This window comes from Myodes glareolus, chromosome 25, assembly GCF_982192425.1.
Source record: "Myodes glareolus chromosome 25, mMyoGla1.1, whole genome shotgun sequence".
Lineage (NCBI taxonomy): Eukaryota > Metazoa > Chordata > Mammalia > Rodentia > Cricetidae > Myodes > Myodes glareolus.
In genome coordinates, this window is record NC_142050.1 from 36395055 (window position 1) to 36412258 (window position 17204).

Sequence of the window (17204 nt, forward strand, 5' to 3'; positions counted from 1 at the left end):
TATCAGGCTAGAGAGATGGCTCAGTCATTAAGAGTACTTACTGCCTTTGCAGAAGACCAGGGTTTAGTTCCCAGCACCTATATGGTGGCTTACAACTGCCTGTGATCCAAATTCTAGGGGATTTGACACCTTCTTCTTCTGTGGATTCTTGCATGTTCATGGTGTGCATAGATTCAAGGGGGCTCACATGTATACACATAAATAGTAAGTCTTAAAAAATACAGTGTTGATCAACATATAAATTTTATAATAATTAATGTTTTCCTTTAACTTCAGTTTTGCTAGTAAACAGTAAGGCCTGGTCTAGTTAATTGTGTCCATTTTTATTGTTTACCCGGCCTCACGTTTACTCCCTTTCTTTTCTCTCACAGGTCTTCCTTTTGATCCAAAGCGAAAAGTTGAAAAATGATTACATTTACCTCAGCTGGTTAGCTCGCTGCTGTAAGTTATCTTTCTCAACATTTCAACAAGGATCCTCTTTTTTTTTCCATTAAGTAATCTGGAAAATCACATCAAGCATTTTCTCCACTTTTGTGTTGTGTAGAGTGAGTAGAGCTGCCATGTGAATGTGATGTGTCACCTCACCCGTGATTAGCTCCCCCTTCCACACTGACGTACCGCCGCTAGCGCAGCAAATGCCAGGTTCTTTCAGCCCTGTTCAAGCTTGCAGGCTTTGTGCTCAGTGCCATTAGAGAAATGGCGCTGTCACGCTGGTTTTACCTCTTCATTTGTCAAGTCTGAAAAGTGGCAACATGTCAAAATGTAATTTCTGTTCACTGATGACCTGTAAGAAGTCTCTCAGGTCTCTTTTCTCTGATTTTTTGCGTATATTCACTATGCCTAGTGCCAGGTTTCATCAAGCAACTTCAAGTATATCACACACTCTGACCATATCCACCCCACATACCCTCCCATAGTTTCCTCCACTCCCCATCTCCTCTGCTTTCATGTCCTAAGGAGAAATGGTCTTGTGAATCTGTATAAAATCTAGGATTCACAAATGAGAGAAAACATTTATTTGCCTGAGTTTTCATATGTTAATATGATGTTCTTAAATTGTATATGCTTTCTAAAACATGACATAATTTCATTGTTGTTTATATCCGGTGTGTGGGTATACTGTATTTTATCTGTTCACCTGCTGGTGGGGACCTGGGCTATTTCCCCAGCATGGCCATTATGAATAGTGCAGAAATAAACATAGCTGTACAGGTGCCTGTAATCCTCGTGACCTGGAATCCTCATGTGGTTTTATTCTAGGCGGTCTTGCTTTGTTGTTTTGTGGTGCCAGGGACCAGTCTTGGTCCTGGTGTGTGACAGGCCGGTGCTGTACCGCTTTAACCCAACCCCACATGGTGAGATTTTGAGGATCTTTGATAACAAACTTTTGAACCTGTTGGACTAATTTGTAGTCCCACCAGCATGTATTGTCCTTTCTCGCCACACTCTCCATACTTGTTTGGTTTGATGGCCATTCTGATGGGATGAAATGGAATCTCATGTGGTTTTAATTTTCATTTCTCTGATTGCTAAGTTTGGTGGACATTTTTCACATGCTTACTGGTCATTATACTTTATATTTTCAGAACTGTTAATTTTCTTAGCCCATTTTTTGGTTGGGTTATTTAGACTTGGGGTATTTTGAGTTTTTGGAGCTCTTTCCACATTCCAGTACATCAGATATATAGCTAAATGGTATTTTTGCCCTTTCTGTAGGCTGCTGCAACACTCAGGTGTTTCTTTGGCCACACAGAAGCTTCTTAATTCATGAAGTCCCATTTGTTAAGTCCTGGCCTCATTTATTAAACTATTAGTGTACTTTTGAGAAAGACCTGCTTATGCCTCTATTGGGAGTATTTTCTCTAACAGTTTTAGCGTTTCAGCTTACTGTCAGTCAAGGTCTCTGACCCACATGTTTAAGTAGAGTGAGAGATAGGGATCTGATTTTATTCTTCTGCATGTGGATGTCCACCATCTGTTGAAAAGGCTATATTTTCCCCAATTTATGTTTTGAAACTCTTGTTAGACTCAGATGGCCATAACTGTGTAGATTTAATTGTGAGTCCTTTATTCTGTTCCATTGAGTTATATGTTTGCTTTTGTGCCTGTACCTCTTTTGTATTTCCATGTGAATTTTAGGGTTTTTTTTCCCTTTTTTGTTACTGTAAAGAATGACATTGGAATTTTTGTGGCAATCGTATCGAAATTGCATATTGGCTTTTGGTAATATAGCCATTTTTATTTTGCTGACTCAGTACCACAGGGGCTCTTTCATTTTTCTAGTGTCTTTTTTTTCCTTTAGTGCTTAAATTCCATTGTGCGGGCCTTACTTCCTTGGTTAGGTTTATTCCCAGTTGCTATTATGTGTCTTTAAAGCTATTATAAATGGAGTTGTTCCCCTGATTTCTTTCTTGGCAAGTGTGTTATTGGTATATATTAAAAAACTACTGTTTTTTTCTGGTTGATTTTTATATACTGGTAGGAAGAGTTAATCAGGTTTTAAAGTTTTCTGGTAGAATTTTCAGAGTTTTAAGCGTGTAAGATCATACCTGCAAGTAAGGGTAATTTGACTTCTTTCTTATTTCTGTTGTTTTATTTGTTTCTCTTGTCATATTGCTCTAGTTAAGACTTCAAAGAATAAGAGTAGAGAAAGGTTTTAAAACTTTAAAATATTTTAAGGGGTGGAGAAAATAGACATTTTTGTATCATTCCTGGTTTTAGTGGAAAGTTTGGGTTTCCCCATTTAGTATAATGTTTGCTGTAGGTTTTCTCCCTTGTTTATTACCATTCTACTGTGGTTAATTTTTCCTATGTCTCTATGGATATGTTTGTCTCTGTTCAGTGTGTATGTTCCTCCCACAATTCTTCTTAGTTTGTATTTATCATGACAAGTTTTTCTTACTTCAGTTATGAAGCATGGCTTTGCTGAATATACTAACCTGGGTTGGCGATGATAATAAAGACAATAGTCTTTGAGAATTTGGTATATGACATTCCATAAACTTTTAGAGTTTCTGTTGCAAAACTTACTCTTGTTTGATGGAGTTGTCCTTACATATGGCTTCATGCTTGTCCCTTGAAGCTTCTAATGTTCTTCTGGGCCCTCTATGTTTAGTGTTTTAACGATGGCATGGGAAGGACTTTTCTGGCCCTATCTTCTTGGCATTCTATAGGCCTCCTGTGTCTGGATGGGGATCTCTTTCCCTAGACCTTCACATTTTCCTACTGGGATCTTATCGAATATATGTCTGTGCCTTTGTCTTCAAGTCTCTCTGTTCTATGCCCATGAATCATGTATTTAATTTTTTAATCATTTCATATATCTCATTTCTTCATCTTGCATTAATACTTTATTTTTATTGTTATATGGCTTTTCTAATCATGGTATTAATCATTCTCTAAAGGAATAAAACAGAGACTGTTACACATACACACACACACACACACTTAATGCACACACACATATATATATATATAATTTGCTATGCTGGCTTCCAAGCTAGGGTCCAGACAGTCCAATAATAGCTGTCAGACGATGGAAAGGTTGAGAATCTGGTAGTTATTCGGTCCCCAGGGGGAATGTCTCACCAGTCTCCCAGTCTGGCACTGGGGTCCTAGAGGATTCCTGGAGAGCTGCTGAGCTCCAGTCTACGTTGGAATCCTGAAGAGGTTAGCTCTGGTATAGGCAAAGGAGTGTATAGAGTGAGGGCAAGCAGGTAGAAAGCAAAAGCTTCCTTTTCCCAAATGTTAGGGCGGTGCTCCGGCCTCAGACAATTAAGAAGACCCCTCACAGGCACGTCCAGAATCTTGAGTTTTAGTTGAATCCCGATATGTAACCAAGATTAGCTATCATATTCGTACTCTTTCTCCCTAAGTCTGGATATTGTCTTCCACTGGATCATCCTACTGGTGAGAACTCCCACTGAAGTTTTGTATGGCTTACTGAATTTTTCACTTACAAAATTTCAAGTTATGTTTTTCTAGTATTTCTTCTTATGAATTCATCTTTCTTATCCCATTTTGAATTTTTAATTATTTTAACAATTATCTTTTTAAACATTTTATGTGCATGAGTGTGTACAGTCTTCATGCAATGTTTGTGGAGGCCAGAAGGGGGCATTGGAACTGGAGTCATGGACAGTTGTGGGTCATCTTGTGGGTTCAGAGAACAGAATCTTAGTCTTCTGGAAGAGCAGCCAGTGCTCTTAACCACTGAGCTAGCTTTGATTTCAACAAATGATCTCCTATTCACTCTTTGTCTTCTTTGTCCAGGATTACACCTAATTCATTTTCACTCTCACTGAGCTCCATTACTGTGAAATTATGAATTTTTATAGAGTAGTTGTATTGTCTTTATTTTTCATGATTTTTACGTTTCTGAATTGGGACTTGCTTTTGATTTTTGTTTTGTTTTTTCAAGACAGAGTCTCACCATGTAGCTCTGGTTGTCCTGGAACTCACTATATGGACCAGGCTGGCCTCAAACTCACCAAGATCCACCTGCTTCTACCTTCCAAGTGCTGGACTAAAGGTGTGTGCCACCACACCTGGCTCTGCATTGGGTTTTGCACATCTGGAATTGTGTTTTTGACTGGATTTTGTCTTTCAGTCACTTGTATTCTTTCAGTGAAAGTATTTTCAGTGTTTAATGTAGTTTCTTCCCTTTGGTCACAGAGTGTAGTTCAGCAGTAAAACCTCTGCCTACGAGCCCAGAGCACCAGGCCCAATATGCAGCTCTGCCCTGAGAGTAGAATATTAACTGAGCAGTATTAGCAATCTAACCTACAATTGTATCTACCATGAAAATGTAGCAACAGGGGGCGCTGGAGAGATGGTCTAGTGGTTAAGAGCATTGGCTGCTCTTCCAGAGGACACAGGGTTTAATTCCCAGCACCCACAACTGTCTGTAACTCCAGTTCCAGGGGATGCCAATGAACATAAAATAAAGTTAAATTAAAAAAAAAAGAAAAAAGAAGAAAATGCAGCAACAATTAATTAAAAGCAGCTGCCTCTTTAATTTCAATAATCTTAGGAGAGTAAAGGAGCAAGGACAGTACATTGTGTGCTTTGATATTAGTTATTAATGGTAGGGACAGAAGGGAAATAAACTGCATAAGCCTAATAATTAGTTTGAGCAACAGAAAACAGTAAGAGAGAAAAGGAAATAGAAAGGGAGAACAATAAAAACAGAGGAGATAAGTCATCTCCGCTGAGAGGAGAATGGAATCATGTCAGATACCTAAACCAGGAGACCCACAGTTATAGGTCTACTTATGTTCTTTGAGAACACCACTTTAAAAAATCAAAACAAGAATAAAACAAAACAAACAAACAAAAATCCCAGCACTACTTAAGGGGGAGTCAGAAAAATCAGAAGTTCAAGGTCATCCTTAGCTGCATGATGAGTTTGTGGTCAGCATGGGATATACCAGATCTTGTATAAAAAAAAAAAAATAAAGCTGGTTGGGAGACAGAGGGAGGCAGATCTTTGTGAGTTCAAAGCCATCCTGGTCTACCTAGAGTTCTAGGCCATCCAGGGCTACAGAATGAAATCTTTTGTTGTTTTTGTTTTATTTTTGTTTTTCAAGACATGGTTTCTCTGTGTAACAGCCCAACAGTCCTGAAACTAGCTTTTGTAGACCAGGCTGGCCTCGACCTCACAGTGATCCTCCTGCCCCCTGCCTCCCAAGTGCTGCGATTAAAGGTGTGCACTACCACCACCCAGCTGTGAAATCTTTTTTTTTAAATAGCTAATCTGGACTAGAGAGATGGCTTGGTAGCCCTTTGGTAGAGGGCTCACTGCTCTTCCAGAGGACTTGACTGGATCCCTGCATCCACATCAGACTGCTCACAAGAGGCTTATAACTCCAGTCCCTGAATAAAACATAAACCTTTAAAATAAAAAGCAAAAAAGCAAAATTTAAAAAAAAAAGAAATAAAGAAAACAGTGCACAACAGAGGTAGTCTATTAAGTTAAAATTAAATATTAAATAGGGAAGCACAGAAGCAAAGGAAAGAACTCAGTGGGAGTTCAGAGTCTGTATGTGGTGCCTTATCTGGGCCCAAGTGTCGGGTCTATGTCTATATAGTCCCTTGCATAGCCATTGTTACCATTCAGTCAGATTTAAAATAGGCACCAAGGGCCACTGTGATGACTCAGTAGGTAGACGCTTTTTTCTGGAACCCACATAAAGGTGGAAGAAGAGAACTGACAGGTTTGTCTTCTGACCATCATACGTGTACCCTGGCATGTGCCCCTCAGTCCCAAACACAAACACCGTACACATGATAATAAATAAATGTTCAGTTTTTGTAGTCATAGGAGATTTTTAGCAATATCATATTCTTTTTGTTGATGGTGCTAGTAGTATTTTGAGGCAACATCTTACTCTGTATCCCAGGCTAGCCTTAAACTTCTGATCCCTTGCTTTAGTCTCTAAAAACTGGAATTATAAGCATGGACCACCACCCCTGGTCAGTCAGGTTCTATGAGGGTGAAACTGTGAGTACGACTGGATGAATAATGACTGTAGTCTTTAGCAAAGCAGAAATTTCTAGAAATCAACTCAGTCTAAAAAGTAATTAATAGATTAAGTCTTAAGTATTTAAGTTTGATCTAATTCTGGTAAGGAGCCAGTTAGATGGCAACAATCATCATTTTGTGTTTGGAGATATCAATCCAAGTCCATAGGACGCCACAGTGAAGAAGTTAGTTATTAAACACTTAAAAAGCTTAGGGGCTGAGTGATGGCTCAGTAGCTAAGAGTGCTTGCTGATCTTAGGAACAGAATTCAGGTTCCAGCACCCAGTCAGCTGGCAACCTTCTGTTACTCCAGCTCCAGGGGATCCAGTGCCTTCTTCTGGCCTCCAAGGGTACACACACACACACACACACACACACACACACACAAATTAAGTTTAAAAAAAGGTGGCACACTCCTATAACCCTATCACTTGAGAGGCTCAAGGTTGAGGCTGAAGGCTTGAGTTGAGCAACAGCTTAGGTAATATCTTGAGACATTGTCATAAATATAAATAATATACTTGTTTCCTTTTGTAGATATCATGAACAAAAAACCGAGACTAGCTTGGGAACTTTATCTCAAGATGGAAACCTCCGGCGAGTCCTTCAGCCTCTTACAGCTCATTGCCAATGACTGTTACAAGGTGAGCTTGTGTGATGGGAAGGGGAAACAGGATCAGTGTCACGATTCCTCTGCTAAACATTAGTCCTAGAGACTGACTAGCTATTGGTGAGAGATTGCCACCCTTTTTATGAATTATGTGAACTCAGGGATAGGCTAGTATTCCAGAGTCTCATGTGCGTATGAACGATGTTTAGAAGGAGGCCTCTGATTTCTAAGGCCATGAAAGCTCAGCTGCTATCCAGGTAGAAATATTCAGCTGATGGACAGAAACATGTCATCCGGAAACAGATTAGGACTCACCATGAGCATTTACCTTCTGATTAGCTAGGTGTGGTGTCACATACCTCTGATCTCAGCACTTGGAAAGCAGAGGCAGGAGGATCACTATAAGTTTGGAGGCAGCCTGGGCTACGTTAATAGTTTCAAGACCAACCAGGTCTACCTAAAAAGATGCTGCTTCAAAGAAAAAGAAAAATGGAGCCCTCAGAATCAGTGAGATTATGGGCTGGCAAGATGACTTATTGATTAAAAGCACCTGCCACCAAGACACCTGATGGATGATGTGAGTAAAGTCCCTGAACCCGCATGGTGGAAGTAGAGACCAGTTCCTGGGAGTTCTCCTCTGACCTCCAGATGGGCACTGTGGCACACAGGCACTCACACACACAGACACACACACACACACGACACACACTTTTTCCTGCCTTCTCTCCCTCCCTCTGGAGTTGTGAAGCTGGTGAGGGAGGAATCTGGATCTTGGTGGTGGAGGACCTTAGCATTCTCCTCAGGATTGTCACCTCAGCAGTGCCTACGTAAGAGAGGCACAGGCAACACCATCCTGTCTGTGCAGCTTCCTATAGATCTGTAACTATTTCACAATAAAACTGGGGTGTTAATGGCTATAGAGATGGCTCAGCAGTTAAGAGTACTTGCTGCCCTTCCGGAGGACCCCGATTTGATTTCCAGGAACCACATGGTGGTTCACAGGCACCTGCAGCTTCAGTCTCAGGATCTGATGCCTCCTTCAGACATCCACACTGTCCACAGACATGAGTGTGGACAAACAACCCTCCATGTAAAATAAAGGTAAAACTTGGCCAACGAGCCAAGTTTCATTCTGTGGGTAAGGCACCTGACGCCTACCCTGACAGCCTAGTGTGATCCCCGGGACCTATGGCAGAAAGAGAGAAACAACTCCCGCAAGTTGTCCTCTGGCCTCCATGTCTGCATGACATGTGTGCAGGTAAACAGTGAAAAAACATACAAATAAATAACCTTAGGGAAATAATTAGTGCTATATGTGATAGTATAGATGGATGTTAAAATTTTGAGTCAAATTCAAGACAAAGTATTTCATATAGATAAAATTCTGAAAGGCAAAATTTGATGATATCATTTAAAAATGCAAAGAGGGCCAGTGAGTAGACTCAGCATCTAAGCATAGCAAATCTCAGTTTGATCCCTGGGACCCACATGGAAGGAAAGAACTGGCTACCAAAGTTTTCCTCTGACTTCCACACATATAAATAAATAAAACACACATATTCCCCCAACACAAAATCTGAAAATCATTTTAAAAGACGCAGAGGTAGAAGATAAAAGTATAAAGAAAGTCTAAGGATTGAGCACAGAAGTGGGAATAGCAATTGCTGCTTAGTAATGAAGAAGCAGGGGTCATTGGCAGATGATACGCTAAAGGTCTTGTTTTTCATATTTAACACACATCTACCTGTGTTATCTAACATATCGTGAAGACAGAAAAGTTAGCCCTGAGAAGAGGAAGAACACTTGTTTTGCGACACAGGAAGAAAGATGGGACAAGGGAAGGGTATTATTTGTTCTGTGGGGAGAAAGTTTGTGCTTTCCTTACAGTATAAAGCTGAGAATGCCAGGAGGCAAAGGCAGGCAGATCTCTATGAGTTCGAAGCTAGCCTGGTCTACAAGGCTAGTTCCAGGACAGGCACCAAAGCTACACAGAGAAACCCTGTATCAAAATACAAAAAACAAAACTAAACAAAAAAACAGTTAACAAAAAAAAAAAATATTAGCTGGGCGATGGTGGCTTATACTTTTAATCCCAGCAGAGGCAGGCGGGTCTCTGTGAGTTCAAGGCCAGCCTGATCTACAAGAGCTAGTTCCAGGACAGGCTCCAAAGCTACAGAGAAACCCTGTCTTGAAAAACCAAAATAAATAAATAAATAAAGCCAAGAATGCAGTATGGACTTAAGGACCTGGTCAATGGCTGAGAAGGAGGCTGAAGGGGTCACCACATCAACAGTGAGGAGGATCACCCAGCAACTAGGAGCCTTAAGAGCCAACTCGGTTGTGCTCAGCATGTCCTGTGAGACCAAGGGAATGTGTCGTGTCTTTGTGAAATATGTCTGTCGAGTTGAATTAAGAGATTTTTGTGCTTAGACTTGTCACTGCCCAGAAATTCTAAGCATTTAGGGTACTTGGGAAAAGATCAGTCTTTTAAGTTGCATATGATCAGATAAGGGTAATATATTGAGAAGACTTGAAAATACCTATAAACAAAATAAAAAACAGCCATTGGTTTCTCACAAGAGTGGACTAGAATGAGAAGAAATAACAACTGTCTTGATGGCATTGTAATTCAACAATATGTAGACAAAATGTTCTATTGCTGAAAGAAAGGACATGTTACTTTAAACAAACCTATACACTTAAACTGTGGTCCTCTTATTTTGGACAGGAATTGAAATGTACCTAAGTTGCTACCTCAAAATGGTTTTGTGTGTGTGTGTGTGTGTGTGTGTGTGTATTTGCTTCATCCTGTTCTGTTCTTGTTTGTATATTTCATTCAGTTCCACCTCTTGTCTCAATGTCAATACTACCACCATGCTTTGTTTTGTGCAGATGGGCCAGTTCTACTATTCAGCCAAAGCTTTTGATGTCCTAGAGAGGCTGGATCCCAACCCTGAATACTGGGAAGGCAAAAGGGGCGCCTGTGTGGGCATTTTCCAGATGATTTTAGCTGGGAGAGAACCCAAGTAAGTACACGAATAGGTGGAGCACTCTGTTCAAGCACACCTGTGACGGGTACCTGTGGAAAGTGTAGAGAGAAACGTTGAGATGGTAATATTTTCGGTATGATCATTTATTCCAGAAATGTCTTATTTTATGGAATCAAATGATTATAAGTCACACATATTGGGGACACTAAGCATACGAGAGCCTCTAAATCCAGGGTAAGGTATACATCTGACTCCAAATGAACAGCCATTTCAATAAACAAATGTCATTCACGTCTCCACTCTCTTCTCTACCTATTGGCTTTTCCTTCTGTTGTCTAATTTAGGTCTCAAAGAAATAGGAACAGAGTAGACGTGGTTGATAATTCTGTTTTTGCTTCTGCCTTCTTATATTCCAGGAAATGCAGAGGTATTTGATTATGTAAAACTACAATGCTTATATTTCTATGTGAATAAAAGTTAAAATACTTAAAAATAAATTCCTAGCACATGGGATTCTGAAGCAGAATTGTGGGTTCAAGTCCAGTAAGGTTAGCCTCAGCTAAAATTCACTCATGGGATTCTGAAGCAGAATTGTGGGATCAAGTCCAGAAAGGCTAGCCTCCACTAAAATTCATTCATTAATTCAGCACTCTAAAAATAACTCTACACAATATGTTCATTGCTTACTGCATACATGGAAAAATGTTATATTCTTTCTAAGCAAATTACCAAAATTTGTTGGGTGGTGGTGGACCACGGCTTTAATCCCAGCACTCAGGAGGCAGAGGCAGGCAGGTCTCTGTGAGTTTGAGGCCAGCCTGGTCTACAAGAGCAAGTTCCAGGACAGGACAGACTCCAAAGCTACAGAAAAACCCTGTCTCGAAATAAATAAATAAATAAATAAATAAATTTGCTGGGCGGTGGTGGACCACGGCTTTAATCCCAGCACTTGGGAGGTAGAAGCAGGCGAATCTCTGTGAGTTCAAGGCCAGCCTTGTCTACAAGAGCTAGTTCCAGGATAGCTAGGGCTATTACACTGAGAAACCCTGTCTCGAAGAAACAAAATTATCAAAATTTACCTCCTGCCATGAGTCTATTTACAATATGAAATAAAAGCACTTAGGTGCAGGAGGTTCCTCAGAGAAAAGGGATAGAAAACAAGACAGCAAGGGGAGCCACACACAATCATTGCCAATGTTCTAATGAGACAGCATGTAAGCTTCAGCCCTCCTCACTTAAAATCCAAGCCTTAATTTTAATGAATTTGAATTTGGAGCCAGAGATGACTTGTGGTTAAGAACTCTTGCTGCTTAGTCATGAGGACTGGAGTTCGAATACCAGCATATATGTCAGGCAGCTCACAAATGTCTGTAACTTCAGCTCCAAGGGATCTGACACACTCTTCTGTCCTCCTCATGTGCAAATACACTCACATAAACCTACACAAAGGGACCCTGCATGTATACATAAATAAAATGAATTTTTAAGTTAAATTTTTTTTTTTTTGTTTTTCGAGACAGGGTTTCTCTGTGTAACAGTCCTAGCTGTCCTGGAACTTGCTCTGTAGCCCAGGCTGGCCTCGAACTCACAGAGATTCGCCTGCCTCTGCCTCCTGAGTGCTGGGATTAAAGGCATGCACCACTACTGCCCGGCAAGTTAAGATATTTTTAATTAAAGTGTAAATGCTGCATATTCACCAATTTTCAGTCCTTACTGCTATTCTCATCTATATTTTTTAGTATTTGTGAGCCCTTTCTAAACAAATCTGTTGAAGAAGCCATCCTTTGCTATGGGTTAGAAAACTAGGAACTCTGTAATTGGCTTATGCTCAGTGGAGGGCCCATGAGCAGGGATGCCTCACTCGAATACAGTGTAACAGTGAGAGACTGCCAGTTTTCCTTCTCTATTGAGACAGTGCCTTTCAAACCCTTTCCCCAGAGAGACCCTCCGAGAAGTGCTGCACTTACTGAGAAGCACGGGAAACACCCAAGTGGAGTATATCATCAGGATCATGAAGAAGTGGGCCAAGGAGAACAGAGTGCCTATCTGAACAGCTGAGCCCCAGGCCAGGGACCAGCTTCCTCTCACATCACATTGGAGCTGTTTCCTGCACTTGAATATGTAGTCCAGGACCCTGTTTGACTGACATTTGTTCCCTCCTGTTAGCTCATCAGGATGAGTGGCTGGTATGTGTGGACTTACATCAGGCAGACAGATGTCCCTGCTCTTTACCCACGTAATCTAACGTGAAAGGATTCTGGACTTCCCCGGTGCCTTTCTTCCAAAATCACTCAGAATACTCATATAATTTCCTGACTTTTAAGAGTAGATAATAGTTTTGTTTTTCTTTCTGTTAGCATTTCAGGACATTTTCTCCTAGCTGCAGTGACAAGTACTTTCATACTAAAGAATTACTATCATTTGATCATCTTCCATCATCTTGTACATTAGCCCATCCATGAAGAATACATCGCTGAGTCCTGGGAGAAGTCTTCCCAGCTGTGTGATTCTAAGGATGGCCGTGAGACTCTCTACCAACTGTGCAGTCGATAGCCGAGAATAGGCTTAGAGGTCACTCAGTGAGTGAACTGCTGCTTACAGCTTGTTACAGTGAGGCAAGTTGAGTACTGTGGGTTTTTAAAAGGTGAGGGAAAGGAAAAATGTGGCCTCTCTGAAGGTGAACCAATCTCGAGTTGCTACTGCCTTGTATTTAGGAAACAAAGCCAGGGCAAGCTTCTTATTATCAGCTGAATTAACAGCAGTTTGAACATAGGCCTGCAAAGGTTTTCATGAAATATATGTACATGTTTGTTTGGTTTGATTTTGGTTGTTTGAAACAGGGTTTCTCTCTGTAGTCCTGGTTTCCTGGAACTCACTTGGTAGACCAGGCTGGCCTTGAACTCATAGAGATCTGCCTATCTCTGCCTTCTAAGTGCTGGGACTAAAGGCGTGCACCACTATCACCTGGAAAATTATATTGTGCACACATGCACACATAATAGATTAATACAGTTATAAACAAGGGTCCTTGGACAAAAACTTCTAATGGCTAACGTTTCCATTATATCTCAGGCTCATGTCTCTGAGCTGTCATTACATAACCCTCGTCATTCTACAACCAAGTATTCTTGGGTCTATGTCCCACTTTCAGAGAACAGACACATCTTTTTTTATATCAGATCACCTTGGTTTCTATGCCCTACAATGGTCTGTAAGTTTGAGGTGCACAGTGTCACAGGCTAGAACACGCAGACTCATCCTCATGGAGCAGAGAGTGGGTGGGGAGAGGGGAGGATTTCTGGAAGCAGCACTAGTTCTTCCTCCCGCCCTGGCCTCCCTCCGCAGGTGGCATGGTGCTGAACAGCAAGAAAAGGGAGCTCGTTCAGAGTGAGACCAGCCAAAGCAATGGTGTCCTGCAGCTCTGCTCAGAAGAGGGCCAGCGTGCCATCTTTTTTACATAGGTCCAGATCTGATCAGTACAGAGCACAAATCACAGTCTGGTCTAAAAGAACTCCAGGAAACAAAGCCATTTTATGCCAGAGCGTCTTGTTTTCTTGTTCTGTTTTTCCTACTTTTTCAGTAATAGCTGGTTCTCAGTGTCAAGGATATTAGGTGGGTCAGGTATGGCCAAACTTGGTATAGTTCTGTGAAACAGTCTTGTAAAACTTACTTTACTCAAAAGGAAGCAGAGTAGCAGGAGGGAGGATGCCATTCCTGGGGGCTATTAGCATCTTGTAGTGAACTGTGCTCAGGTCAAGTTCTTCATTCATGCTGATATACTTCCCAATGAGGTCTTTGGAGTTTATCACTCAGTAGTCTGATATTTTCCTGTCTTGAGGGAAGGGTGTTTATTCCCCCAATAGCAGAGCTTTAGATTACTTTTTAAATTTTTTAATCTACAGGGTTGAGACAGAAACATGAAGGCTAGTTAAAGTGAAGCACATGTAATTCTGTTGGGGGGATAATTGCTTCTGATTGTTTTGACAGGGTTCCAGGCTTTGTGGCTGTGTTCTCTCACAGATGACAGCCCAGGGGAGAAAGGCCCCAGGATGGGGAATGTGTAATGTGTAGTCTATAGCATCAATGTACTATTTAAAATCTGTAGTGCATACTTAGAAATGGAAAAAACCTTTTACAATTATTTTTGTATTGCAAAAGAATTATATACCATTGTACTATATTTAAATTAAAGTTTATTTTTGGTTCTTTTCATGTGTGTTTATGTTTATATAGGTATGCTTGCATATGTGGAGGTCAGGGGTCAAGTTGAGTGTCTAATCTCTTTCCACCTTATATTTTTAAAAGATTTATTTTATTTTTCATTATATGTATGTATGTGGATTTGTGCACATGAATGCAGGTGCCCACAAAAGCCAGAAGAGGACATAGTTCCTTTGAAACTGGACTTAAGGTTGCTGTGAGCTGCTTGCCATGAGTGCTGGGAACGAAACTGTAGTCTTCTGCAAGAGTATTTGCTCTTAATCACTCAGCCATCTTCTAGCCTCTGAACCTTATTTTTTGAAACTGGGTCTCTCACTGAAACTGGACTTGCTCATTTGGCAGTGCGGGGTAGCCAGCATGATGCCATCTGCTGTCTTCTCCTCCCTGACTGCTTATGGTTATGGGCACATGCCGGCATGCCTGGTTCTTATGTGGCTGCTGGAGACCTGATACGTGTTGCAAGGCAAGCACTTTGATGACTAAGCCATCTACCCTGCCCTGTTATTTGATTCTCATCATGATATTTTTTGCATACATGTATGTCTGTGTGTGGGTGTCAGATTCCCTGGAACTGGAGTTACAGACAGCTATAAGCCATGTGGGTGCTGGGAATTGAACCCAGATCCTGAGGAAGAACAGACAATGCTCTTAATTGCTTAACCATCTCTCCACTTCCTACATGTGTCTTGAATGTGTCATATATAGACAAGTTTGCAAACTTGTGAGCATCAGAAATTTAAATATAATCTCAGTGTCAGTCAGGTGGTGGTGGCACAAGCTTTTAATCTCAGCACTTGGGAGGTAGAGTCTGGCAGATCTCTGTGAGTTTGAGGCCAGCCTGGTCTACAAAGCAGATGCCAGGACAGCCAGGACTGTTACTCAGAGAAACCCTGTATTGAAAATACACACACACACACACACACACACACACACACACACACACACACACTGAATGTCTTATGTACACCTAAAGGCTGCCCAGGGGTTTAGGCTAAGCTCAGGTGAGAAGGCAATGCACACAGACTGTGGATATACTTTATTGGTTATATTCACAGAGATCTGCCTGCTTTGCCTCCTGGATGCTAAAATTACAGGCACAAGCCACTATGATTAGCTGCTTATTTAAGTTTTTTTATTTTTTTTTTATTGACTTTTCTTTTAGACAGTGGTCTCATGCAACCCTTGAGTGGAGCTTATGATCCTTCTACCTCCACCTCCCAAGTGCTGGAATCACAGGCCTGGGCCATCCATCATTCCAGGTCATTTGAGTTCTTTAAGACACAACGTGGAGCCATGCATGGTGGTGCACACCTTTAACCCCAGTACTCTGGAGGCAGAGTCAGGTGGATCTCTGTGAGCTTGAGGCCAGCCTGGTCTAAGAAAGAAGAAACAACATGCATGCCCTTACTTACTAGCTTTCACAGGACAGCCCAGCAATTCCATTTCTTAGCTGCTTGCCCAAGAGACATTCTGTTCAATCACAATATGCACAAGAATGCTACTTTGAACTGCTGTTCTCAGGAGCAGCCTGAGCACAATCCAAGTAGCCCTGGATAAGATGAGAGAATAAACTCTGTGACGTCCCAGTGGAATATTATACAGCACACATCACAGGCGCTTGCAGCAGTAAGAGTGAACCTTAGCAATACTGAGCTTTACAGAAATAACCTTTCCGAAGTTAAAGATGATTAAAGAGGACACGGATACTAGAAAGTAAACAGGAGGATGAGCACAGAGGTCAATACAGGTTACCAAGACAGGGAGCCAGGAGCTGGCATGGGAAGAGGCCACATAGGCTAGCAGCCAATTCTAGTTTTCATGTGGCTGCTGAGTCACAAGCAGAGTTAAGGTTGCAGACACAAAAGAGAGTTACTGTAGCATGAATTCTAGTTGTCTTAATTAATCAAAACCCAGAGTCAGATACAGGGGATAAAGCTGGAGATCAGAGAAGCAGAGCAGTCAGCCACTAGAGACCTTTCACCTCTATCAATGCTCAGACTGAAAGTACAACCCTCAGACTACCTAGACTGCACTGTGTGTCCACCAAACCTCAGACTCCACACCCCTGTGAGTTCCTGTCTCTTCCCCTTTACACTCCTCTCTCCATCCAGCCATATCGCTCCTGTCTCCACCTGCCTAGTGCTGGGATTAAAGGTGTGTGAGTCCCAAACACTTTCATGCTGTAAATTACTAATCAGCCAGCCTTAACATAGGGAACTATCAGGATTTTCTGCTGGACCTGGTGTAATCACAGAGGTCCTTAAAAGTGGAAGTTGGGAGCCAGGTGGTAGTGGCACACACCTTTAATTCCAGCACTCAGGAGGCAGGGGCAGACGGACCTCTGTGAGTTGGAAGCCAGCCTGGTCTACTGAGTGAGTTCCAGGACAGCCAGGGCTACACAGAGAAACCCTGTCTTGAAAAAAAGGGGGGGGGGGGTAGAAGTGGGAGTCCAAGGTGGCAGCTAAAGGACATCTAAGCCAACACTGCTGGCGCTTGAGATGGAGGAAGAGAGCTGGGAGCCAAGGGCTGAAGGTTTCCAGAAGCTGGTGCTTCCTCTGTAGCTTCCAGACAGGGTTACCACCCTGCCAAGGACTTAATTTTAGCCCAATTAGGCCTATTTCCAGACTTCTGACTTTGTAAGATTGTTGCTTTTAGTCAGTGGTCTCTGTAATTTGTTAGCAGCCATGAGAAACTAGCACACTATTGAAACAATTCCAGGCCACATTGCTAAGTAGAAAAAGTGGGTTACAAAATAACATTTGATGTTGCCCTGGTTTGAATGTATCCCTGGAAACTCCTAGATTAGTTCCCTTTCCCTGTGTTTACGTGGTAATATAGCCTAAGGATGGGACTAGGGTGC

The 17204-nt window shown here is 41.6% G+C and overlaps 1 protein-coding gene across 1 annotated transcript in view; it reads left to right on the plus strand.

The window, feature by feature from the left end:
* The window catches only part of Ift56 (intraflagellar transport 56), a 50026-nt gene extending 35693 nt beyond the window's left edge, over positions 1-14333 (plus strand). Inside the window, exons 15-18 of the mRNA XM_085683834.2 lie at positions 372-441; positions 7061-7167; positions 10026-10159; positions 12062-14333. Coding sequence (XP_085539960.1) covers positions 372-441; positions 7061-7167; positions 10026-10159; positions 12062-12173 — 423 coding nt within the window. The 3' untranslated portion in view covers positions 12174-14333. The remainder of the gene's footprint in view (positions 1-371; positions 442-7060; positions 7168-10025; positions 10160-12061) is intronic.
* The last annotated feature ends 2871 nt before the right edge of the window (positions 14334-17204 follow it).